A 27,493-nucleotide genomic window follows, 5' to 3' on the forward strand; every position below is an offset into this window, starting at 1 on the left:
GTGCAAACACACATACACACACAGATTTATACATATATATATATATATATATATATATATATATATATATATATATATATGTATGTGTGTGTGTGTGTTTAATTATTTAGATCTATGGATGTATAAATGTTTAGATACAAAAAGATACATATTCTATGTAGATATTTAAATTTATAGGCATGTACATAAGGTTCATGCTAATGCAAGCTCCATGGGCAGTCATTAAGATAGGGAAAATGCCAAAATAGTTAGAAATACCAATGCACTTTTCACATAATTCTACACACTTTCACATTTTTAACACATTTCAATACATTTTGTACACATGAATCAAGGCTAATGACCACCCATCAGGTAGTCATTAGCATTTCCCCTTATATAAATCAAACCCTTCGTGTATATTGCTTGTAAGTGCCTGTCATTTATAATACTCCAACAGCACAGCATTTGCTAATTTTGAGGAAATCATAACCTATAATCAGTTGACTTTTGACAACCCCAAAAAAATAAGGTAAAAAAAGGGTCAAATCTGGTCTCTTTTCCTGCAAGACCAGGGCAATTCAGAGAAACCAATGTATAGACACTGGCATAGCCCATACATAGAGAAGAGCTTAATTACCGTGTTTGCAGTTCTCCATGTTTCCTCATTAAGTTCTGGTCATCACTACTACTACCAGCTTTCTCGTCAGTAGCCCAAGAACCAGATTCAGACATGGCTGAAGTCGTCCTCAGCATCATGAAATCTATATTCATTTGCATCAGTAGACATATTTCTCTCAACTTGCTTTCGAGACCTGCTCATAAAATTTAAATGTATATCTAACTGAGCTTCAAAAATTATATCTACAAGACAAACAAACAAAGAAGTGATCACCAATTCAAAGACACCATTCCTTAAAATTCAAGCAAGATGCAAATCACCCTCAACACCATCATGATATCCTCAAACATATCAATTGCAGTTATTTGCAGTCTAATATGCATATAAATGAACGTCAAACTAAATAAACAATTTTCATAAAAGATGCTTCACAAAGTTAAAAAGTATGTATTAGTTCTAGAAAATGTTGGAGAACCACTACAAACTGATTGTAAGGAGTTTCCTATTACAAGCAGTACCAGAGCATACCAAATGAAAGATTATGTAAGCATAGCTGCAAAATTAAATAACAGAGCCATTCACATAGTTCACTCACCTTTCGGAAATAAATAGACAACATACAATCCCACAGAAAGCATATGTGCCACATCAAATCAAACACAGTTGAGCATTATAGTCTTATTCAGAGTACTAGCAATGATACTATGCAAAAGACCAAAGACACATCAGCATCATGTTAAGATTCTGCCTATGCCAAACTCAACAATTTCTATAAAAGGAAAACATCCAAAATATAAACGTCCATATCTTGCGCACAATTTCCTTCTCAGGATCCTTGCAGCTAGCCCAATTTTCCTTCCACGTCAGTAAATTACCAACCATGCTGCAACAAAAAGCATAAACAATTGTGACCATCCAATTTAAAGCAAAGAAACAATGAAGAACAGTGTACAATACAAAGCAGAAAAAAGAGGTAGCTCATCAAAATTACATACCCCTTATGATACTTCTTTAACTCTGAGTAATATGATTTCTTACTTGTCTTGAAACATTGTTCCTGATGAAGAACAGCATCACGATGAAGGTTACCAGAACAAAGAGAATCACCCCTGAAAGGATATGGAATTACACCATAAAGCATGAAAAGATTAACATTTTCAAAAATAGAAAGCTCGTATAAATTAAAAATTGCAGTTGCTAAATAGGGCTACAAAAGAAACAAGTGAATTGCAGTTGTTTATGGACAGCTCGGGATAGGCTTGATTAGGAGCACATTCAAGTTCATTCACAAAACAAGGCGAATATCAAAGTCATTATATTAACAAGTGAATTTTGAACAGGTCTAGGATCGGATCACTGGCCCACTGGCCCACAACCACTAAAGGGCCAACTGTACGCGCCAAAAAAATAAAAAATTCTCAACTCAACAAGCTTTTTGTCCCAACTACTTGGGATCAGTTACATGGATCTATTTCCTCCAATTGGATCAGTTTCATGATTTTTTTTTAAAAACTGACAAAATTAAGCCATATATTTTCCACTCAAAAATACCAAATATCAACACTTGACATTTGATAAAAGGATTTCCAAAGTGAAAGTTATCCCCCGCAAACAATTCTTGGACAACTTGATGCATCTCAGCTCCCATAGGAAGAAACTGCATAAGATAATGTCTCTCATTTTCAGATAAATGAGTCTTCCAAACCTATAATAATTTCACAAAAGGCACATAGAAAATACTGAGTAAAAAATCAATCATAAAAAAGACAGTAGTTAAGCATCACCATGAAATTAGCATTACCTCGTAAGAGAGCACCTCTTTTAAATTGTCCAACTCAAAAATTTCATGAGGAACAACAAGAACATCTGCCAATATATTGTGGCAATGAGGAACATAATCAATGAATGGAATCAAGTCTCTCCATTTTAAGCTAATTTGCTCCCTCTTGGCAACAACACTCTTCCTCTTGTCATCCCACTTGAGAGAAATATTGGATCTCACATTTAAATCACATTGTAGCAACCCAAATTTCTTTCTTTTTTCTCTGCTCTTCTCTTGAAAACTAGTAACGCTGGCAGTGGTCAATCGTTTCTTCCTCTGATCAACCGCCATTGGCACAAATTATCAAAAATATCCACAGCAGAACATGATAGACATGTCAACCAAGACACCGACCTGATCACAATCAATGAATAACTTCCTTCCCTTCCTTCCCCATGTGCAGTGATACCATGATAAACATTATAATCAGCTAACTTAAATTGTGATCCACTAAGAACAGCACCACTTAATGCACACATTATGCATAAATGGCATCCAACATATGCTAAAATAAAATTACAAAATAGTGTCAAATTATATAACAAAACATTGCACGGCACAATATAATCATACTATCAGCAAAACATCAATTAAGTCACTACACCAGAGTTGATCATTTGCTTAGAGTATGCTCTAATCACGCTCCTAATGATTAAATAAGCACCTTGAACCAAATTCAAAAACTTGTCTTTGTATGACTGTACACATCAGCATAACAAAAAGAAGATTGGGAGTCAACAGCTAGTTCCACTATCATAGAAAGCAAAGAAAATTACAAATTGTTGCGTGGGTCATCCATTAACCAAATGGAGGATTGTAAAAGAAACCACTCACGCACAGGATCACAAATCACAACCTTATTTTCTTACTGAAATGGGAATATTAGTGTTACTAGAAAGTACAATGTTTAATGGACAACATCATATAAAACATCCTCACATATTAGCTATATACAAACAAATCAAACAATATATGCATGTATAAAACAAATTAAAGGTCCCCTTTCTGAACAAGTTCCCAATAGATTTAACAATTGGATTTTTTTTTATTGCATGTGTGCACCTATGTAGTAAGCAGATTTAATTTGTTGCACACGTCACATGAAATTCCAAGTACAATAATGAAAAGAACCACCACTCACTAGCTTCATAATGAGCAAATGAGTTCAAAAACATATATCCACTAAAGGCTCTTAAAAGGTTTAGAGGGAGAAACCCACCAATTTCCTTCCCCTTTTTCTCTCCATGTCATCTCTATTACTACATGGACGAAATTTTATAGTTCTCTTTTTCCTCCTTATTTTCTTTTAAGTGAATATAATTGAGTATAAAGGCTTTGAAAAAATTACATCCAAGAGACTAAGAGGTTGTTTAGGATGTCCTAAATAAGTGTACTTTCTGACTTTTTATGAAATATGGGTTGAGTTTGAAGTGATGTGATAGAGAGGTGATGTGACTTAAATAAGATGATGTGACTTAAATAGAATAGTGACTTTTTGACTTTTTTTGAGAATGCCAAACTTGGCCTAAATCCCCCAATTTTGCATCTTCTATAACTTATCTCAAACAAATTAGTTAATCAATTTGTAACTTCAAAGTAAAATACCCATACCATTACGCATGCCCATGCTATAATTAAACAACCAACTACCAATCCAGATGGTAAAGCTTACTTCCTTCTTTATGAGTAGCAAGTCCCTTTAAAATTGCAATGCACACTGCCACCATGTTTACTCTTGCCTGCCTTCCCAACTGGCAAGACAATTTCAATTCCCCGGGGTCACAACCCGCCAAAATCCCTGACTTTCAGGCACAGGTTTGAGGGGAAAATAAAATTAATAATACTAAATCGATTGTGTCTCTCAAGGTGCTGATAAGGAATAGCCTGTTAGTTACAAAATTTCTCGAGGTGTTTTTCTCCTTTTACTTTCTCCATAGTAAGCTATAGCATGACCACATATTGCCAGAGGAAGAGTTCATCCACATGCATGATAGATCGACATGAGGTGCTAAACCTGAACCGTAGTCTGTAGATAATACAAAGCCTGTAGGTGCAGAAAAGTATTAAGGCCTCATTTGGCATGCGAATATTTTAGTCAAAAAGTTACTAAAAAAACCTACACCCTATATCAAAAAATCAAAAATTCTCTTTTCTCTCTACTTTTTTACATATATTTTCATAAAAAATCAAAAAATCATTCCAAACATACTAATTTTTTTTATCTTATATTTTAGCCAAAAAAATTACTAAAAAAACATGTTCCCAAACGAGACCTACGAGAGGTATAACTGTGAATTTACTCATGATTCTTGCCGTTGCATCATCATTGTTATTCTTGAGACACTAACTGTATGAACAATTCAGGGGAATCTTCCTAATAAATGGGCCGCTCTGGGATCTAAAATGACTGAATGAATGAATAAATATTTATGACCAACCAAATAAATAAGCATCCTTTTTTATCATATAATAAGCCTTCAATGAAGGGAACACTACTAGTAAACCAAAATAACACTGATATTAATGCAAGACTTCTGGATGGGTAACCTAACCTCGTAGCTTGGGGAGGGAGGGAGGGAGGCATGACTTCAAACTTCCATTCTAGGATCATTTCTTGAGATTGCAAGAACAGGAGCAGAGGAGAATTGTAATCAAACATCACAACACCACCACCATATCTCTCTAAATTAGATACTACCAAAATCCCATTTCCATCCAAATTCAAAGTAACAAAAAAAAAAAAAATACAAAACATCAGGTCTTTTGGCTCCAAATACTCAATTAAAAATAAAAATAAAATAAAAATAAAAAAAACAAAAACTAATTCTTCTTCTTATTGTTGTTGTTGTTGAGAAGATCGTCAGGGACAACCTTGAGGAGCTTCTTGTGCTTAGATTTGGCAATCTTCTTGAGCGTCTTGGGATTAGTAATCTTCTGCAACTTGGTCCCAGATCTGAGAATGTTGTCTTGCTTCCTCTTGTCCCTCTCCTGTCGCTTCTTCCTCTTCTCCACCTTGTTGTGCCTGATCTCCTCCTTGAGCTCCGTTATCCTCTCGGTGTATGCCCTCTTGATCTCCTTCTGCTTCATCCTCTGCTCGTACGTGGTGCTCTTCCTAGTCACGTACACTGCCGACGCTCTGTGTGTCCTCGGCTGCTTCCACTTCCTCCCTGATACCTTCCCTGCTATTACTCCGTCGTATGTAGGCTTCCCGAACACCACCGGCTTGTCTGGGTTATCTGAAGATGACACTGCTTGTCTCTTTGACTGTGTCCCTTCTTCTTCTTCTTCCACTTCCATGGAGGCATCGTCTTTGGTGTTGTTGTTTTGAGATTGGATGGATCGATTGAGCACTTCTTCGGCTTGCTCAGATCTTTTTCTCTTGTATGTTTTGCCTCCAAATCCTTCGTCCAGGCATCTGAAGTCGATTGTGCACGCCATTCTCAAAACCCTAACTTTACCTCTCAACCCTAACTTGCTTCTTTCATTCATATTATATAGGGGGGCGCAGCGGGGGTTTCATATGGAGCTGTTTGGGAATTATTTTTTGAACAATGATTCATCCCACTAAAAACATCACCATTAATAGCATTAATATATTAAAAAAGTTAAAAAAAAAAAAACACAACTCCAAGACTAAAATATCACATCATTAATGACGGGACCCACTACCACCTAATTAGTGTGAGCACTAATTAGTACTCCCAAACATTTTTCTTGTTTTTTTTTATAATCAATTCACTTTTTTTTCTTATAAAAATCATATTCAATTATAAAAAAAATTCAATTATCTTCTTAAATATAAAAATTTTAACCTTCTAAAATAATTAAAAACTAAAAAAACTATTAAAATAACAGTTTCTCAAACACTCACTATGCTAGACCTACTACACCTCCAAGAATCCACAACAAAAAACGCGTCCAAGCCCATTACTCATGGTTAGCGCCCAAGTCCATAAATCATACACCTTGGACACTTTGGGGTTGTTTGGGTATCTTAAATAAGTATACTTTTTATCTTTTTAGATTAAAAAATTGAGATTAAAAATATGAGTGTTTAGGTTAATTTTTTGACTTTTTATAAAAAAATGTGTAATAAAAAATTATAAAAATTAATTTGTAGGGAAAAATTCGAATTGGAAGTTGTGCAGCCGTAATTGTTGACTTTTGGTGAATAGTGTTAATTTTTTAACTTTTCGAGTAACTTTTTGACTTTTTAATTTTTTTACAAGTTTCCAAACTTGGCCTTACTAGTAAGTTTCATACACAAAATTTAAAATTTATTTAATTTTAAAATAAAATATTTGTATGAATTAGTCTTACATATTTTTAATTGTCATCAAATTATTTTTTTTTTTATAACTTCAAAAGCGTTGCTACATCTCACCACCGTCGAACTTTTATCAAACAGTCACCGGAGACTCACCAAAATATTCAACATCACCGGGGAAGTAACATCGGAGTATCGCCGAAATGTCCAGAATATTCGTTGAACGTCAAGAACATCATCGGAGACTGACCGAAATGTCCAGAATATTGCTCGAAAAAAAATAGAGAAATTATAGTGAAAAAAAATATAGCAAAATATTCTAAATATTGATAAACTGAAAGGAAAAAATAATAAAAACAACAACAAACAAAATTGGAAAAAATAATATATTATTTTTCAATTTTTATAATTTTAAGCAAATAATCTCTAAACAAAATGTGCAATACGCGGACCTTAGACCATGTAACATACTATGCAGTCATTGTTTTGGGTAGTTATTGATGTATAATGGGATATGAGATGCTTTATGGGCTACTTATCCACAGCAATCAAACATGAAATGTGTTCCTTTAGAAATTGGAAGTACTGTAAGTACGTGATAATAAGCTTCTTAGTTAGCTCTCCTTAACTATAATTTTTAAAGGAAAGGCATTTTTTCCTGGATCCTTTTAATGGAATTATAGAACTTGGAAAGGAGTTTGTAGGTTAAAATTACTCAGTTGATGACAAGGAGAAGTCAGGTGTGGAATTGTCGATTTTGAGATTACTTACTCATGCTGGCAAAACACAATAAAATAAAGAAAAGAAAGGCCAGTTTCTCACGCAAGAGCAAAGCAAGTTATTATTATTATGTCCCGTTTGGTAGAGCTGTGAAAAAGTGATTATAGATTATACCTTAATAGATTATGGCTTATAGCTGTGTTTGGTGCAGCTGTGGGATTATGGATTTAAGCAGCAGAGTAGTGTTTGGTTAATAAGCTGTAAAATAACATTTTACTGTATAATTGTCCTTTCTGCCCTTACATGATGTAAAAATGATTATTTTGTCATTTTTTCAGTTTTAATTTTAAAAAAAATATATTTCATTAATAAAAGTTAATATAATTAGTACTAATTAGTATCAATTAATATAAAAATTGATACATTTGCTAAAAATGTAATGCACTACAAGAAAATGGGGCTTAAAAGACGGAACTATTTGCGACGGTACACTTGCCGTCGCAAAAAGTGACTTTTTGCGACGGTAAAAAATACCGTCTCAAAAAATCAGAGTATTTGCGACGGTAAAACATACCGTCTCAAAAAATAGAGTATTTGCGACGGTAGAAAAATACCGTCGCAAAAAAGGAGAGTATTTGCGACGGTACTCTCCTTTTTTGCGACGGTATTTTTCTACCGTCGCAAATACTCTGTTTTTTGAGACGGTATGTTTTACCGTCGCAAATACTCTGTTTTTTGAGACGGTATTTTTTACCGTCGCAAAAAGTCACTTTTGTGGTTTTTTTTTTTTTTAAGTGAATATTTTTAAATTTTTAAATATTTTTTTTTAGATGCACTTTACTTAAATGTATCTAAAAAAAATTATGAAAAAATATTTTTAAAAATTAATAAATACATACAAATATAAAAAAAATGTATTGAATCATTGTATTTCTTTTGTATTTTTGGTATTTAGTGAATTTTTAAAAGATTTTTTTACTTTTTAGGTGTATTTATGTTAGGTGTGTCTAAAAATTAAAAAATTAAATATTAAAAAAATTCAGTAAAAATAATATAACACGGAAAACAAGAAAGTATAATTTTCTCAAAAGAGTTTTTGGAAAACTCTAACCTAACATAGTGATTGTGGTTTTGAGACAGCTTCATATATATACAGTCACAAAATAGTTTGAATAAATTCAATAGTATTTTTCTGTCACAAAAAAATAAATAAAACGATGTCGTCTTACTCTTTTAATATAACATCTCTTTTCATTCATTTTTTCATCTTCCTGTCTCTCTGTATTTATCTCTTTCACTCATCACTCTTCTTTCTCTGTCTGTCTGTGTATCTCTCTCATTTTCTCTCTGTGTCTCTCGCATATCTTTCTTCTCTCTATCTCTTATGTCTTCTCTCTTTATCTCTCTCGCTCATCTTTCTTCTCTCTATCTCTCTCATTTATTTTTTTTTTCTCTCTCTCTTATTTATATCTCTCTCTATCTCTCTCGCCCATCTCTCTTTTTCTGTGTCTCTTTCTCGGTCATCTCTTTTCGCTCTATTTCTCTCTTTTTGTCTATCTTTCGCTCATCTCTTGTTTCTCTCTCTTTTTCTATCTCTCATTCTCTCTCTCTCTCTCTCTCTCTCTCTCTTTTTCTGTTTATCTCTCTCTCTCTCTCTCTCTCACTCTTACTCTCTCTCACTCATCACTCATCTCTCTCTCTGTATGCTTGTCTATTTGTGTATTTCTCCCTCATTATATTCGTCTTGCTCACTCTCTCCGTCTCATATTCTCTACTTATCGAGCTTCTCCTCGATTTATCTATCTTTTCTCTCATCTCTTTTCTCTCTCTGTCTCTTTCGTTCATCTCTCTTCTCTCTATCTCTCTCGTTCATCTCTTTTCTCTCTCTGTCTCTCACTCTCTATCTTTTTCTCTCTTTGTGTCTCTCTCTCTCTCTAACTCATCACTCTTCTCTGTTTGTCTGTCTGTCTGTCTCTGTCTCTCTCTTTCTCTCTTTCTCTCGTTGTCTCTCGCTCATATCTCTTCTCTCTATCTCTCTCATCTGTCTTCTCTCTCTGCCTCTCTCACTCATCTCTCTTCTCTTTGTCTTTCTCGCTCATCTCTCTCTTTCTCTTTCTCATTTATCTCTTTTCGCTCTTTCTCTCTTTGTCTATATCTTTTCATCCATTTTTTCATCTTCCTTTCTCTCTTCTCTTTCTCTCTCTCACTCATCACTCTTCTCTCTCTGTCTGTTTGTCTATCTGTCTCTCTTCTCTCTATGTCTCTCTCTTTTTCTGTGTCTCTCTCTCGCTCATCTCTTTTCGCTTTATTTCTCTCTCTTTTTGTCTATCTTTCGCTCATCTCTTGTTTCTCTCTCCTTTTCTATCTCTCCTTCTATCTCTTTCTCTCTCTCTCTTTCTCTCTCTCTCTTTTTTTCTGTCTATCTCTCTCTCTTTGTCTCTCTCTCACTCTCACACTCTCTCACTCATCACTCATCTCTCTCTCTGTATGCTTGTCTATTTGTCTATTTCTCCCTCATTATGTTCGCCTTGCTCACTCTCTCCTTCTCATATTCTCTATTTATCTATCTCTTCTCTCATCTCTTTTCTCTCTCTGTCTCTTTCGTTCATCTCTCTTCTCTCTATCTCTCTCGTTCATCTCTCTCGTTCATCTCTCTTCTCTCTCTATCTCTTTTTCTGTCTCTTACTCTCTATCTTTTTCTCTGTTTGCGTTGCTCACTCTCTCACTCCCGTCTTCTCTATTTACTGAGCTCCCTTTCGATTTATCGATCCACTATAAGAAAATGCACTTTTAGCGACCACTTTGTCTCTCTCTCGCTCATCACTTTGTCTCTGTCTGTTTTTTTCTCTCTCTCTCTCTCTCTCTCTCTTTATCTCTCTTCTCTATCTGTCTCTCACTTATCTCTCTCTCACCACCCATCTTCTCTACCATATTCACCACTACTGCAAATGTCATTCCACTACTACCACTATTGTCACTCCATCTCTACAACTATCATTACTACCATCATCGCTACCACTCCACTACCACCACTACTACTACCATTATCTCTCATCTACCACCGCTATTCTATCTCCTCTACCACTACCACAACTTCACCACTTATCTCATTCACCATCACTACCACTACCACTATCACCTCTTATCCACCACTTTCACCACTACTGCCATTTCTATCCTCTACCACAAAAAATTAGTTCTTGATTTTTAGTATAAAAAAAAAAAATGAGTCACAAAAAAATTATTTTCATTGACCACAAAAAATTAACTTTATTTTAATGGAAAATATTATCCCTACTTCTACCAAATAAAAAAAAAAAATTTTTTATTCATTAAAATAAATATGAAACAAATAAATTTTCAACCTTACTAAATGTAAAAAAAAATAAAATTCATCAACTATAAAAAAAAATTATTTTAATAAAAAATAATTTTTTTAACAATTCTTCCGTTGCAAAAAAAAAAAAAATCATTTTATTATTTAAATATTCATTTGTAATAAAAATAAAAAAAATTCCAAAAAAATTTCCAATTCCCCCCCCGGGGCCTTTCTCCATTCCCACTCGGGTTCTCATACTCCAAACCCAAAATCCCCAAAAAAAAAACCCTAATATGCACACAGCTCTCTCATTCCTCTCATTTCATCTCATCTCATCAGTCTCTTTCTCACTCTCATTTTCATCTGCACAGATCGACTCCTCACCGATCGACCTCACTCTCTCATTGCACCGATCGATCTCATAGGTAAGCTTCTCTCTCTCTCTCTCTCTCATCTCATCAGTCTCTCTCTCACTCTCTCATTTTCGTCTGCACAGATCGACCTCGCAAGATCAACTCCTCACCGATCAACCTCGCAAGATCGACTCCTCGCCGATCGACTTCACGGATAAGCCTCTCTCTCTCTCTCTCTCTCACATCTCATCAGATCTGTTATTTATTTGGAATTAAATATGCTCATTTCTGTTTGGCAATCAGATCTGTGTGTGATTTTTTTTTTTTTTTTATGGCAACAGATCTCTGAGTTGGAATTAAATCTGTTGATTTCTATTCGAAGTTTAATCTGTGATTGGAATTAAATATGTTCATTTCTATTAGGCAATTAGATTTGTGTTTTTTTTTTTTTTTTTTGTGTGGCAACAGATCTCTGTGTTGGAATTGAATCTACTCCAAAAAAGTGCAAAATGCTAAAAATATTCCATTTTATTTTTGATTTTGAACTAAATTTTTAATAAGAATCACATTTAGGAAAAAATAAAAATTAAAAAAACACATTAAAAAAAAAATTCAACACCTTTTTTATGTTAAAATTTGACATTCTCTTCAATCATATAATTTAGTGGGGTCAATTTGATGAAATTCTAAAATATCACATAATTATTTGGGGACACAATTGTTCTTTCATATGCAAAGTGTTCATTGTTATGTTGCTACACCCATTTGATTGCAATAAGACAAGAGTTATGATAGTGGCAGCAATTATTTGGGGAAAGTATGATTTAAAATGAATTTTCTAGAACTGTCCTAATTTTCCATGTTCACGCTGAACTTGCTATGGATCCACTCATGCTTTCTTAGTTGAACAAAAGTGAAGCTCTGTTCCAAATGTACCAAACCCTGTTGTAATTCTTGTAGTCTGTCTTACTAGAATTGTTCACCCACTTGCGAATCTATAATCTTCTCAGCATAGTCTAATATATGCAATTACACATTATATATATATATATATATAGGTGAGGTGGTGCTAGCATGGAGACGGGCGTTTGATAAAAAAATCAAGAAGAAGAACGGAGAGGAAGGGAGAGATAGAGAGGGTAGGCAGAGAAATAGATAGGGAAGATGGGTAGACAGAGGGTAGATGGGGACACAGGTTAGATACTGAGGGAGAAGAGTGGAGAAACAGACGGTAGAGTGTTGGGCGGAAACATCATCTGAAGAATTGATCTGAACCATGAATAGATATTAAAATTGATTTGAGCCAATGAAAGAAAATATCTCTTACATTTTATACATTTTTAAAAACACTACTCTCTTATTATATAGATTTATCAATTAAAATAACCAATAAACCCACCTCCAAATCTCACTCCAAATCCATGAACCAAGCACATTAGGTGAGAGTGAAGTCAGGTTTCATGGTTTGATTTCACTGCTTCTAATATTGTATGTTTCTTGGGTAGATGGCATATGATTGAAAAAGAAAATTGGGAATCATTGCAAAATCACCAGAACTTTTTTATTCGAACCCTATATCTGCTTGAAAAAGAAAAGAAAAGAAAAGAAAATTTGTAGAATTGGATTTCTAATGAATTGACTTATGTTCGCTTATCTTGCTAAGCTGTCCATTGTAGTTGTTCAACTTAAAAACCATTCCCAATTGCTCCGTTCATTGCAGTTTTGGCACATTTTTTGAGCTCCATCAGTGTTTGATTAAATTCCCAAACGGAGGCAATCCCTAAACAATCAAACACCAGTTTGTAGAAAAAAGCCATGGAAGAAGAAGATAACTATACAAAAGATGGGACCGTAGATTACCGTGGTAATCCGGCCAATAAGAAGAAAACAGGAACCTGGAAAGCCTGCCCTTACATCCTAGGTATTTTATGTTTTCCATTGATTATTCATGTTACCAGAAATTGATAATTTTGAAGAATTTTTTATTTGATTTTTTTGTTTATGTACAGGGAATGAATGTTGTGAAAGATTAGCATACTATGGAATGAGCTCCAATTTGGTGCTTCGAATTCTTATGGGATGTTTGATAAAAATTCTATAAGAAGTGTTGTGAGAGGTAAGTATTGGGTTAAACATCAGGGCCACATTTGATTGTTGGATTATTTTTTGTGGGATTAAATATTATGGGATTATTAATAGGATTGTGAGAGATAAGTTATATCATGGGATTAGATAATTGTAGAATCACTTGAATGGATTGTACCCTGCTAATAATTTGAACTCTCTGTTTTAAAGCTGATTATTTTAGTATTATGATATTGGATTGTCATATATGAGGTTCTTAATTTCGGTGAACCTGCCAATATGTATTCTTCATTTATTTGGATTAGATTGTTCTATTGTATACATAACAGGCATGGTAAAATATATTCATGAAAATGATCATGAAAGATTCTCCACTGTTAGATTACACATATAATAAAACCTCACACATTAATCAAAGGACAAAATCGACAAACGGGGTCGGATTGGTACGAAACTTGGCACACACGACCGCCTAGGCACGAGAGACTTGTGGGAGAAGACGGGGCTCGAATCGGGTTCCCGGTTTGGGAGTTAGAGTCGGATTTCACTTTAGGCAAACTACTTCTTTAAGAAACTTCTTTTCGAGGCGTTAACGCACCAAAATCACCAAACGGCGTCGGTTTAGCACGAAACTTGGCACACACGACCGCCTAGGCACGAGAGACTTGTGGGAGAAGACGGGGCTCGAATCGGGTTCCCGGTTTGGGAGTTAGAGTCGGATTTCACTTTAGGCAAACTACTTCTTTAAGAAACTTCTTTTCGAGGCGTTAACACCCCAAAATCACCAAATGGCGTTGGTTTAGCACGAAACTTGGCACACACGACCGCCTAGGCACGAGAGACTTGTGGGAGAAGACGGGGCTCGAATCGGGTTCCCGGTTTGGGAGTTAGAGTCGGATTTCACTTTAGGCAAACTACTTCTTTAAGAAACTTCTTTTCGAGGCGTTAACGCCCCAAAATCACCAAACGGCGTCGGTTTAGCACGAAACTTGGCACACACGACCGCCTAGGCACGAGAGACTTGTGGGAGAAGACGGGGCTCGAATCGGGTTCCCGGTTTGGGAGTTAGAGTCGGATTTCACTTTAGGCAAACTACTTCTTTAAGAAACTTCTTTTCGAGGCGTTAACGCCCCAAAATCACCAAACGGCGTCGGTTTAGCACGAAACTTGGCACACACGACCGCCTAGGCACGAGAGACTTGTGGGAGAAGACGGGGCTCGAATCGGGTTCCCGGTTTGGGAGTTAGAGTCGGATTTCACTTTAGACAAACTACTTCTTTAAGAAACTTCTTTTCGAGGCGTTAACGCCCCAAAATCACCAAACGGCGTCGGTTTAGCACGAAACTTGGCACACACGACCGCCTAGGCACGAGAGACTTGTGGGAGAAGACGGGGCTCGAATCGGGTTCCCGGTTTGGGAGTTAGAGTCGGATTTCACTTTAGGCAAACTACTTCTTTAAGAAACTTCTTTTCGAGGCGTTAACGCCCCAAAATCACCAAACGGCGTCGGTTTAGCACGAAACTTGGCACACACGACCGCCTAGGCACGAGTGACTTGTGGGAGAAGACGGGGCTTGAATCGGGTTCCCAGTTTGGGAGTTAGAGCCGGATTTCACTTTAGGCAAACTACTTCTTTAAGAAACTTGAATTCGAGGCGTTAACGCCCCAAAATCACCAAACGGCGTCGGTTTAGCACGAAACTTGGCACACACGACCGCCTAGGCACGATAGACTTGTGGGAGAAGACGGGGCTCGAATCGGGTTTCCGGTTTGGGAGTTAGAGTCGGATTTCACTTTAGGCAAATTACTTCCTTAAGAAACTTGAATTTGAGGAGTTAACGCCCCAAAATCACCAACCGGCGTCGGTTTAGCACGAAACTTGGCACACACGACCGCCTAGGCACGAGAGACTTGTGGGAGAAGACGGGGCTCGAATCGGGTTCCCGGTTTGGGAGTTAGAGTCGGATTTCACTTTAGGCAAACTACTTCTTTAAGAAATTTGAATTCGAGGCGTTAACGCCCCAAAATCACCAAACGGCGTCGGTTTAGCACGAAACTTGGCACACACGACCGCCTAGGCACGAGAGACTTGTGGGAGAAGACGGGGCTCGAATCGGGTTCCCGGTTTGGGAGTTAGAGTCGGATTTCGGTCCAGTCAAAATTATTTACTAAACTATCTTTCTAATTATATAGTTGTCAATTTTTTTTTTATATTTTTCTATAATTAAAATATTAACACATTATATGGTTTTTAATTATTTTTATCTTGTTTTTTTCAGATATTTCCTGAGTAGCAGTTGGCTTTTTCTGGAATGCGGGCGTATCAAGATTATGACTATTTTTTTTTTTGTAACCCACGAACGAATGAAGACGAAAACTTTTGATTTTGATTTTGATTTATGTTATTTAAATTTGGGAGCAACATTATGTATGTATTATGCGACGTTATGTAGTGGCATAATTTTTATTGTTATGAATTTTTATTTATGTATTGCTATGACTGGAACAATATTATTAATTTTCATTATTTGTCAATTTTTGTTTATGTACGTATTTATATTATTCTGTAATTTTTCAATTTTTTATATTTATTTTTTATCTAATACAGGTTATTTTAATTTTTTTAATAATTTATCAGCAGGGTTTTTTTTTTTTTTTTAATTTTTTGAGACGGGAGAAGAACCCGTCGCAAAAACCATTAATAGGCTTTTGCGACGGTACCAACACAGTCGCAAAAGCTGTCTTATTGAATGTACAGGACACCTTTAGCGACGGTAAACCGTGCCGTCGCCAATACTTATAAGATGCCAGAGCCTTTAACGACGGTAATGTTACCGTCTCAAAAACTCACTTTTAGCGACGGGAATTACGTGCCGTCGCGAAAAGTGATTTTTTCCCCATTATTTGCGACGGTAAAAATGCCGTCGCAAAAAACACACCTTACCGTCGCAGAAATTAATGGCGACGGTAGTTACCGTCGCGAAAGGTCTTTTGCAACCCCATCTGTCGCGACCCCCCCTTACCGTCGCAAAAAACCACATTACCGTCGCAAAAGGCATTAGCGACGGCTTCCGGGAGCATTTGCGACGGCCGTTTACCGTCGCAAAAAACAAATTTTTTTGTAGTGATGGAAGTATTATTGTTACAATTATTTTCCATTATAAATTAATTAGTATCAATTAATTACTTAATTAGTATCAATTAATACTAAAATTATTAATTAGTATAAATTAATATTAATATTTAATTTTTATTAGTATCAATTAATATTAATAATGTTATTAATTAGTATCAATTAATAATTAATTCATTACAAAAGTATACAATATTAATTTATTAATAATTAATACCAATTAATATTGATTTTTTCAATTAATATTTATTCTTTTTCTTTTTCTTCAGAAATATACAATTTTTTATTTTTTAATTAATATAAAAATGGGAGCTTTTTTGATAAATCCATTTTCTAAGAGTTTTATTCCATCCAACCCATATTCTTTTTGACTATTCCATTAGGTCCAATTTGAGATAAGAAGACCAAAATACCATTTTCATCTACTTATGTTCCATTTAGTTCACATTATTTTTTTATGTTTCAATAAGTCCTATGGGTGACATAATTACCAAAATACCCTTAATGTGAATGTTCACACCGTCAATATAAATGTTTATATCGTTAATGTGTAGGGGCCCGGCTCATGTCGACCCTCGTGGGTGCCGGGAAAAATTCGAGTCGGGCCAGGCCGGCCCACAAGTCAAAAAAATAGGCCCGACCCGGCCCGTTGATAATATGAATATTCACATTGACAAGTTAACATTCACATTGATAGGAGTGTAAAATTGGCCTGCGGCCCGTGGGCGGCCCGAAACCAGCCCGTCGCCTGGGACGGACCCGGGCCGGCCCGTTCACAATATGAATATTCACATTGACATATTAACATTAACATTAACATTGACAAGAGTGTAAAATTGGCCCATGACCCGTGGCCAACCCGAAGCCCGGGCCCGAACCTGGGTCAGGGCGGGCCCGGCCCGGCCCGTTGACAATGTGAATATTCACATTGACATGTTAACATTTACATTAATAGGAGTGTAAAATTAGCCCGCGGCCTGTAGCCGGCCCGAAACCCGCCTACGGCTCGTGGGCTGCCCTGGGCGGGCCCGGCCCGACCCGTTGATAATGCAAATATTCACATTGACATGTTAACATTCACATTGATAAGAGTATAAAATTAGCCCGCACCCCGTGGCTGCCCGAAACTAGCCCACGGCCCGTGGGCGGCCCGGGGCGGACCGACCCGGCCTGTTGACAATGTGAATATTCACATTGACATATTAATATTCACATTGATAAGAGTGTAAAATTGACTAACGTCCAATGGGCGGCCCGGGGCGAGCCTGGTCCGGCCCATTGACAATGTGAATATTCACATTGACATATTAACATTCACATTGATATGAGTGTAAAATTGGCCCGTGGCCCGTGGGTGACCCGAAGCCCGCCCGCTGCCTAGGACAGGTCCGACCCGGCTCGTTGACAATGTGAATATTCACATTGACATATTAACATTAACATTGATAAGAGTGTAAAATTAGCCCGTGTCCCGTGGCTGCCCGAAACACGCCCACGGCCCGTGGGCGGCCTGAGGTGGGCCCAGCCCGGCCTATTGACAATGTGAATATTCACATTGACTTGTTAACATTCACATTGATAAGAGTGTAAAATTGACTCGCGTCCCATGGGTGGCCCGAAGTCCGTGGGCGGCCCGGGGTGGCCCGGGTTTGGGTCCGGGCCTACCCCGGGCCGCGGGTGAGCTTCAGGCAGCGGACAAGTTTTACACTCCTATCAATGTTAATGTTAACATGTCAATGTGAATATTCACATTGTCACGGGTCTGGCCAAGCCCGCCTCGGGCTGTGATCGGGCTTCGGGCCGCCCACGAGCTGTGGGCCAATTTCACACTTCTAGCAATGTGAATGTTAACATATCAATGTGAATATTCACATTGCCAACGGGTCCGGCCCGCCCTGGCCCGAGGTCGGGCTTCGGGCTGCCCACGGGTCACGGGCCAATTGTACACTCTTATCAATGTGAATGTTAACATGTCAATGTGAATATTCACATTGTCAACAGGCTGGGCCGGGCCTGCCCCGGGCCGCCCATGGGCCGTGGACGGGTTTCGGGCAGCCACGGGGCGCGGGCTAATTTTACACTCCTATCAATGTGCATGTTAACATGTCAATGTGAATATTCACATTGTCACGAGTCGGGCCAAGCCCGCATCGGGCTGCGGTCGGGTTTCGGGCCGCCCACGGGCTGCGGGCCAATTTTACACTCTTATCAATATAAATGTTAACATGTCAATGTGAATATTCACATTGTCAACGGGCTGGGCCGGGCCCGCCCCGGGCAGCGGGCGGGCTTTTGGCCATCCATGGACCGCGGGCCAATTTTATACTTTTATCAATGTGAATATTAACATGTCAATGTGAATATTCACATTGTCAACGGGCTGGACCGGGCCCACACTGGGCCGTCCATGGGTCGCGGGCGGGTTTCACGCCGCCATGGGACGGGGGCCAATTTTACACTCCTATTAATGTGAATGTTAACATGTCAATGTGAATATTCACATTGTCAACGGGCCGGGCCGGGCCGAGTCGGGCTCGCCCTGGGCTGCTATCTAGTTTTATGCTCTTATCAATGTGAATGTTAACATGTCAATGTGAACATTCACATTGTCAACAGGTCGGGCCGGGCCCACCCACAGGCCGTGGGCGGGTTTCAGGCAGCTACGAGGCGCGGGCTAATTTTATACTCTTATCAATGTGAATATTAACATGTCAATGTGAATATTCACATTGTCAACGGGCCGGGCCCGCCCCGGGCTGCCGGCGGGCTTTTGGCCGCCCATAGGCCGCGGCCCAATTTTATACTCTTATCAATGTGAATGTTAACACGTCAATGTAAATATTCACATTGTCAACGGGCCGGACCGAGTCCGCCCCGGGCCGCCCATGGGCCGCGGGCGGGTTTCGCGCCGCCACGGGACGGGGGCCAATTTTACACTCCTATTAATGTGAATTTTAACATGTCAATGTGAATATTCACATTGTCAACGGGCCGGGCCCACCCTGGCTCGCGGGCGGGTTTCGGGCCGCCCACGGACCAATTTACATTCCTACAAATGTGAATTTTAAAATATGAATGTTCACATCATTAAATTGCTAATCGTTGAAAAAATATTTATAAGGGTATCAAAATTAAATATAAGGGCATAAGTGTCCAAGAAAATAGTGTAAATCAAGAAAATGGACTTTATGGAATAAAATAATACATACATGGGACTAAATGGGTTAAAAAATTCCTTCAAGGACTTCTTGGGTTAAAACACTTCTAAATTGGACTTATTAATAAAAATCCCTATAAAAATATACAATATGAATTTATTAATAATTAATACTAATTAATATTTATTTTTCAATCAATATTGATTTTTTTCTTTTTCTTCAGAAATATACAATTTTTTATTTTTTTTAATTAATATTAATATTAATATTAATATTTGGATATTGATGAGGGCATTTAAGTAATTTTAGCCCCCACACCAGCTGTGCGCTTAAGTCAAAATTTTAAGCACCCCTGACCAGCTTTTGAGATAAGCTAAGAAATAGCTTGATTTAAGTTATAAGCTGGTTAACTTAAGCTGCACCAAACACAATATTTTAGCTTAAATTAAGTTAAAAGCTGAAATAAGCAGCTTATAAGCTCTACCAAACAGGCCTTATATATGCTTTCTATAGCTCTGTTTTTTACTATTCAAATTTGTAAATTTTCTGATGGTCCTCTCTAACGAAGATGTAGAAGTTCCTTGGTATAATCATACAGATTTATGGGTCAGTACTTACTATTGTTCCTTCCAGCAGATGATAAGGTACTTATGATCAAAAGTTTGACCCATAGAACCTTCAATGCAATGATAAAGGTGAAGATTGCATCTCAGAACAGCTAATGTAGTTAGTATTAATTTTCTTTGGTCAATCAAACGCAAATCTGATATATGATTTGGCAACTCTTTCGGCATACATAAAGAATGAGGGGCATCTGTTCGACAAATGCTTGCCTTGGAGTATCTTTTGTGTTATTAATTTATTTATTTTACATTCTTGTAGCCATATTCAATACATGTCTACCAAACACTCCCCTTCTTTTTGAGGAAAGGAAAGTGGTCCTGTTGATAAATGAGGCTTTTGTTATTATTGGGACCTTAACATGACATTTGGAATAGGGGATGTGGGGGAAGTAAAGGGAAGGACTTCCCCTTCTTTGGTTGTTTAATAAGTAGGAGGGAAGTCGTCAAAAGTATGGTCAAACCACTTTTGTCCTACTTTTTCTTTTTAAAAATTAATTATTCTATGTAATTGAAGGATGTTCAAGCCACGAGACCTCAATTTAAAGAAGAAAAAAGAAAAAAAGTTTGCCACATCCATCATTTTTAACAAAGTGTGGAATTATTCTTTACTTAGGTACCCGTGCTGTTTTGGTGCAAAGACAATAGTAATCAGGGCTTTTCAAATATGATTCGCAGATTCTACCTTCTTTTGTTTGCCAAAGGAGCTGTGTGGTTGAATTTGTTATTGAAAATCTCCCTTGGCTTGACTAATGTTTTGTCGTGTGTATGTGGCAGAGTATTCCAAATCCAGCTTATCTATTCCAAGGCATTGTGTTACGCAGAGGTGCCAAAGGAACTGGAATGAAGTCTATAGAACTAGCACTTTCCATGTGTGACATTGTTGACATATATGGTTTCACAGTTGATCCAGGTTATACTGAATGGTCAGTTCACTTTTTTAACTGTTCTTTTTCATAAGAGAGACACCTTGTTTATGTTCTTATTATGTTTTATTTATCTGGCCTTAATATTCTTGCTAACAACTTTGATGTCTTAGCATCTCTCCCTCTGTTTACCGTTGTGTTTTTTTCCATAGGACCCGATACTTCTCCACACCAAGGAAAGGGCATAATCCACTTCAAGGGCGGGCATATCACCAACTTCCAGAATGCCTTGGTGTTTGTATAAGTTTTGAAGAAAAAAAAATGCATTGACAATGTAGTGAATTTCCGTATAGTTTATCAAAATTTTATGCTTTTCAGGTTATTAGGATTCATTCTCCCATGAGGGCAAAGAGTAAGCAAGACTGGTCAGACGTGCCGAGCCGAGAAACTACAAGCAGAGCTCATGCAACAGCTTTGCGCTTGAAGAGGGGCCAAAATGACCAAGCTGGTGGGCTAGGACAAAATGGTAGCTGTAAGGTATGGAGCGACGCAGGTCCTGATGGGAGCGGGCCAATCTCGGGATCTCCAGACATGAGTATTGTCAGGAAGCATTCAAATTACAGTAAATGGGAAGTGATGCCGTTTGAGAGTCTAAGAAAGGAGGCACAGGATTACTACAAGCCACTACGCCAAAATTGGGCTTTAGCGGCGGTTTTTTACTGCCGTTAAAGGCTGTAAACCGCCGTTAAAGCCTTTAACGGCGGTATTAACGGCGGTTTTGTTACCGCCGTTTATGCTCGTGTCGGAAAAAGTACAACCGTCGTAAAAAGGTAAATTACCGTCGTTAAAAGTCGACCAAAAACGGCGGTAACATAGGACCAAAAACGGCGGTTTTTTACCGCCGTAAATAGGTTCAAATTTTTCAAAAAATAATTATTTCTTCTTGCACTCCCCAAGTCTTGAACCATCAACCTCTCATCCACCCACACTAACCACTCTACCATAGCCACTCTTCATGAAATATATTCCCTAAATAAATATTTAAACATTACTTTTACTTTATTGTAGATGGTTTCGCCAGAGCTCGCCGGAGTTTCTCCGGAGCACGCCGGAGTTTCGCCGGCAAAGACCACCGTCATTAACGGGGGTAATGATTGGGCATTAGCGGCGGTTTTGTTACCGCCGTTAAAAGTGGGCATTAACGGTGGTTTTTTTAACGGCGGTAACAAAACCGCCGTTAATGATACCTTTAACGACGGTTTTCGTTACCGCCGTTAAAAAAACCGCCGTTAATGCCCTGTTTTGGCGTAGAGCAGATGCAAGGTGTCACACTGTACAAAATGGATGGCAATAAGCTGAAAGACCTGGAATGTGTGAGGCATACCTTAAAATCTGAGGCGTAAACAAAATCTGGTGTTGTGCCTTTCATATTCCTTTGTGATGTTTGATTGATAGAAGACCCAACTGGTGTTTTTCATAGCTCAAGGTCCTGTTAATTAGTAGCGCCATTCCTTTACCTCGCTTTAAGAGCAAGTGCGCATATGGTCCAGTCAATGTTTGTTTAAATTTATAACAGTTGGATCATAGGATTCATTCAGCCAAACATGTGAAGGGAGTAAGGAGATTGTCTAACCTCAGTGATATAATACCCCATTGCTCAAAGGGTTTTACTGTGCATGTGTTGAAATGAAAGATGAGACCTATGAAAATTTTGGAAACAATTGTATTATTCTTTAAAATGCAAGATTTTTTTTCCTAGTACATGTTTGATCGATTTGCCGGACATGTCTCTATTTGCCGCTATTGCTGAATTCAGTTTTCTTCTGTGTTCTAGTTTAGATCTTTATGTATGCTTGTTTAGATCATTTTGTCCCTTTTTTTTTTGTTAGTAGTAACATTTTCTTTCTGTGTTTGGCATGCAGGTATTTTGAGATATGTTTTTCTTCTATAATATGAAGTTATTTATCTTTGCCAAATAAAAAAATTTGGATGGGTAACCTAACCTCATAGCTTGGGGAAGGAGGAGGCATGACTTCAAACTTCCATTCTAGGATCATTTCTTGAAATTGTAAGAATAGGAGCAGAGGACAATTGTAATCAAACATTACAACATCACCACCATATCTCTCTAAATTAGATACTACCAAAATCCCATTTCCATCCAAATTCAAAGTAACCAAAAAAAAAAATACAAAACATCAGGTCTTTTTGCTCCAAATACTCAATTAAAAAAATAATTAAAAAAATAATAATTCTTCTTATTCTTGTTGTTGTTGAGAAGATCGTCAGGGACGACCTTGAGGAGCTTCTTGTGCTTAGATTTGGCAATCTTCTTGAGCGTCTTGGGATTAGTAATCTTCTACAACTTGGTCCTAGATTTGAGAATGTTGTCTTGCTTCCTCTTGTCCCTCTCCTGTCGATTCTTTCTCTTCTCCACCTTGTTGTGCCTAATCTCCTCCTTGAGCTCCGGTATCCTCTCGGTGTATGCCCTCTTCATCTCCTGTTGCTTCATCCTCTGCTCGTACGTGGTGCTCTTCCTAGTCACGTACACTGTCGACGCTCCATGCACTACAAAAAAATTGATTTTTTGCGACGACGAACGCTGTCTCAAACGTTTTTTTGCGACGGTAAGTGGCTTTTCGCGACGGCGAGGGGGGGTCGCAACAAAGGGGGTTGCAAAAGGGTTTTAGCAACACAACGCCGTCACCTTTTCTTTGCGACGGCAAAATGGCTTTTTTGCGACGGAAAAATTCTGTCGCAAATAACACGTGAAAATCTAAGTTTTTTTGAGACGGCACTATGTTGCCGTCGCTAAAAAGATCTTTTGCGACGGCAAAAAATACCATCGCTAAAGGTTTATTTGAGACAGCATCTGAGCCGTCGCTAAAGGACTATTGGCAACGACAATAGCGCCGTCGCTAAAGGTCATAAGTTTCAACCAATTCACTATCTTTTGCGACAGTAAAGGTGCCGTCGCAAAAAACCCTGGTTCAAAATTTTTTTTTTGAGACGGTGTGTGCTGCCGTCTCAAAAAAAAAAAATTTGTATTAAAATTATTAAAAATATGAAAATAACCTATATTAAATGAAGAATAACTATAAAAAAATCGATAATTACATAATAATATAAATATATACATAAACAAAAGTTGACACATAATGAAAATTCATAATGTTGTTCCATTCATAACAATATATAAATAAAAATTCATAACAATAAAAATTATCCCACTACATAATGTCACATAATATATACATAATGTTGTTCACAAATCTAAATAACGTAAATCAAAACCAGAAGTTTTCGTCTTGATTCTTCCGTGGGTTACAAAAACAAAAGTTGGTCATAATCTTTACACGCCCACATTCCACAAGAAGCAAACTGCTACTCAGGAAATATCTGAAAATAAAAAAACAAAAATAATTAATGAGAATATAATGGTGTTAATATTTTAATTACAGAAAAATATAAAAAAATTAACTACTATATAATTACAAAGATAGTTTAGTAAATAATTTTGGCTAGACAGAAATCCGGCCCTAACTCTCAAACCGGGAATTCGATTGGAGTCTCGTCTTCTCCCACAAGTCTCTCATGACTAGGCGGTCGTGCATGCCAAGTTTCGTGCTAAACCGACGTCGTTTGGTGATTTTGGGGGGTCAACACCTCGAATTCAAGTTTCTTAAGGGAACTAGTTTGCCTAGACCGAAATCCGACTCTAACTCCCAAATCGGGAATTCGATTCAAGCCCCGTCTTCTCCCACAAGTCTCTCGTGCCTAGGCAGTCGTGTGTGTCAAAGTTTCGTGCTAAACCGATGCCGTTTGGTGATTTTGGGGCGTCAACACCTCGAATTTAAGTTTCTTAAGGAACTAGTTTGCCTAGATCAAAATCCGACTCTAACTCCCAAACCGGGATCCCAATTCCAGCCCCGTCTTCTCCCACAAGTCTCTCGTGCCTAGGCGGTCGTGTGTGCCAAGTTTCGTGCTAAACCGACGCCGTTGGGTGATTTTGAGGCGTTAACACCTCGAATTCAAGTCTCTTAAGGAACTAATTTGCCTAAAGTGAAATCCGGCTCTAACTCCCAAATCGGGAACCCGATTCGAGCCCCGTCTTCTCCCATAAGTCTCTCGTGCCTAGGTGGTCGTGTGTGCCAAGTTTTGTGTTAAACCGACGCCGTTTGGTGATTTTGAGGCATTAACACCTCGAATTCAAGTTCTTTAATGAAGTAGTTTGCCGAAAGTGAAATCCAGCTCTAACTCCCTAACCGGGAACCCGATTGGAGTCCCGTTTTTCCCCACGAGTCTCTCGTGCCTAGGCGGTCGTGTGTGCCAAGTTTCATGCTAAACCGACGCTGTTTGGTGATTTTGAGGCATTAACACCTCGAATTCAAGTTCCTTAACGAACTAGTTTGCCTAAAGTGAAATCCGGCTCTAACTCCCAATCCGGGAACCCGATTTCAACCCCATCTTCTCCCACAAGTCTTTCGTGCCTAGGCAGTCGTGCGTGCTATGTTTCGTGTTAAACCGACGCCGTTTGATGATTTTGAGGCGTTAACACCTCGAATTCAAGTTTCTTAAGGAACTAGTTTGCCTAGACCATAATCCGACTCTAACTCCCAAACCGGGAACCCGATTGGAGTCCCGTCTTATCCCATAAGTCTCTCGTGCCGAGGCGGTCATGTGTGCTAAGTTTCGTGCTAAACTGACGCCGTTTGGTGATTTTGAGGCGTTAACACCTCGAATTTAAGTTCCTTAAGGAACTACTTTGCCTAAAGTGAAATCCGACTCTAACTCCCAATCCGAGAATCCGATTCGAGCCCCATCTTCTCCCACAAGTCTCTTATGCCTAGGCAGTCGTGCATGCCAAGTTTCGTGCTAAAATGACGCCATTTGGTGATTTTAAGGCGTTAACACCTCAAATTCAAGCTCCTTAAGGAACTAGTTTGCCTAGACCAAAATCTGACTCTAACTCCCAAACCGGGAACCTGATTCGAGCCCCGTCTTCTCCCACAAGTCTCTCGTGCCTAGGCGGTCGTGCGTGCTAAGTTTCGTGCTAAACCGACGCCGTTTGGTGATTTTAAGGAGTTAACACCTCGAATTTAAGTTTCTTAAGGAACTAGTTTGCCTAGACCGAAATCCGACTCTAACTCCCAAACCGGGAACCCGATTCGAGCCCGTTTTCTCCCATAAGTCTCTCGTGCCTAGGTGGTCATGCGTGCCAAGTTTCGTGCTAAACCGACTCCATTTGGTGATTTTGGGGCGTTAACACCTCGAATTCAAGTTTCTTAAGAAACTAGTTTGCCTAAAGTAAAATTTGGCTCTAACTCCCAAACCGGGAACCCGATTGGAGTCCCGTCTTGTCCCACAAGCCTCTTGTGCCTAGGCGGTCGTGTGTGCCAAGTTTCGTGCTAAACCCGGCTCTAACTCCCAATCCGGGAACCCAATTTGAGTCCCATCTTCTCCCACAAGTCTCTTAACTTAGAATGTAAAGAATGCAAAGATACATTTTAGCTTAGAATGCAAAGATACATTTTATACCTGATCTTCTGGTGGTGGTGTATATGGATTCTTGTCTTCTGCAGATTCCCTAAATGCTCGGTGGCCACTCAATGCATCAGGAACCTATGATAGTCAATGCATAATGTGTTAATAATATTCGAATTTTATACATAATGTTGTGTGAAAATTTAACTATCAAACAATGTAATTTATATTGAACCTGTCTGTTGGGATCCACACTCGCCCTCTGTGACACAAAGGCCATCATCTCAGCTCTCATTTGCTATAAATGTGTAGAGAATTCTGCTCGCAGCTCCTCCCTCAACTCATCTCTTAGCTCTGCACAAACCTGCTGGGTGATCTGAACAATAGTCGATGGCTGGGGTGTTGACTGTGATGGCCCAACACCATCTTTATACACCACTCTCTAAGGCACAGTTCTCCCGTATGTGCGACAATATCCATGTCTGTCATGACCTATCAACTCATGGAAAATGGCATTCCTAGCATCCAAAGTCCGACAATCCTCAGGTAGCATAGAGAGTTGACGATTAAACTCATCTTGTATTGAATAAGACATACAAGTATATGCCAAATTAAGATGGTTGACACACAAAAAATAAAAAATAAACTTTAAATACAATCAAAGGTGTTTGGAAACTACCAAGGTCTGGATAACCTCTGGGTCATCTGCTCTACGTATCATAAGCCAAACATTCATCTTATCAGTAGACTCCCCCTTATTGGTCATCTACATTTTTTTAGAAATATGAAAATTAGAATCCAAATAATTTGAAAATATACAATGTTTATTTATATACAAAAATAAAACAATAAAATATAAACCTCATGTCGTATCTGAGTGAAAGTAGTACGCCCTGTGGAATGAGCTATGTCGTGAGCTTGCCGATTTTTAGCGTTCCTAGTTGCAATTTTCTATAACAGGTTCAACAAATGTAAATATATAAATATGATTTGTATGTTTACATATCATACATCTAACTTATTTGTATACCTTAGTATCGGAAGTACGCCAATACTCCACAGGTT

General features: G+C 38.1%; 4 protein-coding genes across 4 annotated transcripts; 1 reads left to right on the top strand and 3 right to left on the bottom strand.

Moving 5' to 3' along the window:
* Nucleotides 1-579: 579 nt before the first annotated feature.
* On the bottom strand, nucleotides 580-1,910 carry LOC145798654 (uncharacterized). The gene is made up of 3 exons (XM_082887087.1): nucleotides 1,597-1,910; nucleotides 1,401-1,484; nucleotides 580-794 (listed from the first exon to the last, which is right to left on the bottom strand). The coding sequence occupies exons 1-3, from the start codon at nucleotides 1,740-1,742 to the stop codon at nucleotides 707-709; spliced, it is 318 nt and encodes a 105-aa protein (XP_082743213.1). The 5' UTR covers nucleotides 1,743-1,910; the 3' UTR covers nucleotides 580-706.
* Nucleotides 1,904-2,714, bottom strand: LOC114258821 (uncharacterized). The gene is made up of 2 exons (XM_028198814.2): nucleotides 2,403-2,714; nucleotides 1,904-2,306 (listed from the first exon to the last, which is right to left on the bottom strand). Exons 1-2 carry the CDS (start codon nucleotides 2,712-2,714, stop codon nucleotides 2,094-2,096), a joined length of 525 nt encoding a protein of 174 aa, XP_028054615.2. The 3' UTR covers nucleotides 1,904-2,093.
* A 2,354-nt stretch (nucleotides 2,715-5,068) lies between these two features.
* Nucleotides 5,069-5,987, bottom strand: LOC114258820 (uncharacterized). The gene has a single exon (XM_028198813.2). It carries the CDS (start codon nucleotides 5,910-5,912, stop codon nucleotides 5,244-5,246), a length of 669 nt encoding a protein of 222 aa, XP_028054614.2. The 5' UTR covers nucleotides 5,913-5,987; the 3' UTR covers nucleotides 5,069-5,243.
* A 6,910-nt stretch (nucleotides 5,988-12,897) lies between these two features.
* LOC114258825 (sialyltransferase-like protein 1) lies at nucleotides 12,898-22,347 on the top strand. The gene is made up of 7 exons (XM_082889121.1): nucleotides 12,898-13,003; nucleotides 13,092-13,163; nucleotides 20,092-20,153; nucleotides 20,856-21,004; nucleotides 21,157-21,238; nucleotides 21,323-21,655; nucleotides 22,258-22,347. Exons 1-7 carry the CDS (start codon nucleotides 12,898-12,900, stop codon nucleotides 22,345-22,347), a joined length of 894 nt encoding a protein of 297 aa, XP_082745247.1.
* Nucleotides 22,348-27,493: the final 5,146 nt, after the last annotated feature.

The sequence above is a fragment of the Camellia sinensis genome, chromosome 9 (genome assembly GCF_055761805.1).
Source record: "Camellia sinensis isolate YWXY chromosome 9, ASM5576180v1, whole genome shotgun sequence".
Lineage (NCBI taxonomy): Eukaryota > Viridiplantae > Streptophyta > Magnoliopsida > Ericales > Theaceae > Camellia > Camellia sinensis.

Excerpts from the sequence above, each read along its gene's own strand:
- LOC145798654 (XM_082887087.1), bottom strand. The coding sequence starts at position 1,742 with ATGCTTTATGGTGTAATTCCATATCCTTTCAGGGGTGATTCTCTTTGT. Across the intron at positions 1,485-1,596 it reads TTAAAGAAGTATCATAAGGG|CATGGTTGGTAATTTACTGA; the intron begins GTATGTAATTTT and ends TTTTTGTTGCAG. Across the intron at positions 795-1,400 it reads ATTGTGCGCAAGATATGGAC|GTCTCGAAAGCAAGTTGAGA; the intron begins GTTTATATTTTG and ends TTTTATGAGCAG.
- LOC114258821 (XM_028198814.2), bottom strand. The coding sequence starts at position 2,714 with ATGGCGGTTGATCAGAGGAAGAAACGATTGACCACTGCCAGCGTTACT. Across the intron at positions 2,307-2,402 it reads AAGAGGTGCTCTCTTACGAG|GTTTGGAAGACTCATTTATC; the intron begins GTAATGCTAATT and ends AAATTATTATAG.
- LOC114258820 (XM_028198813.2), bottom strand. The coding sequence starts at position 5,912 with ATGAATGAAAGAAGCAAGTTAGGGTTGAGAGGTAAAGTTAGGGTTTTG.
- LOC114258825 (XM_082889121.1), top strand. The coding sequence starts at position 12,898 with ATGGAAGAAGAAGATAACTATACAAAAGATGGGACCGTAGATTACCGT. Across the intron at positions 13,004-13,091 it reads AGCCTGCCCTTACATCCTAG|GGAATGAATGTTGTGAAAGA; the intron begins GTATTTTATGTT and ends GTTTATGTACAG. Across the intron at positions 13,164-20,091 it reads GCTTCGAATTCTTATGGGAT|CAGATGATAAGGTACTTATG; the intron begins GTTTGATAAAAA and ends TGTTCCTTCCAG.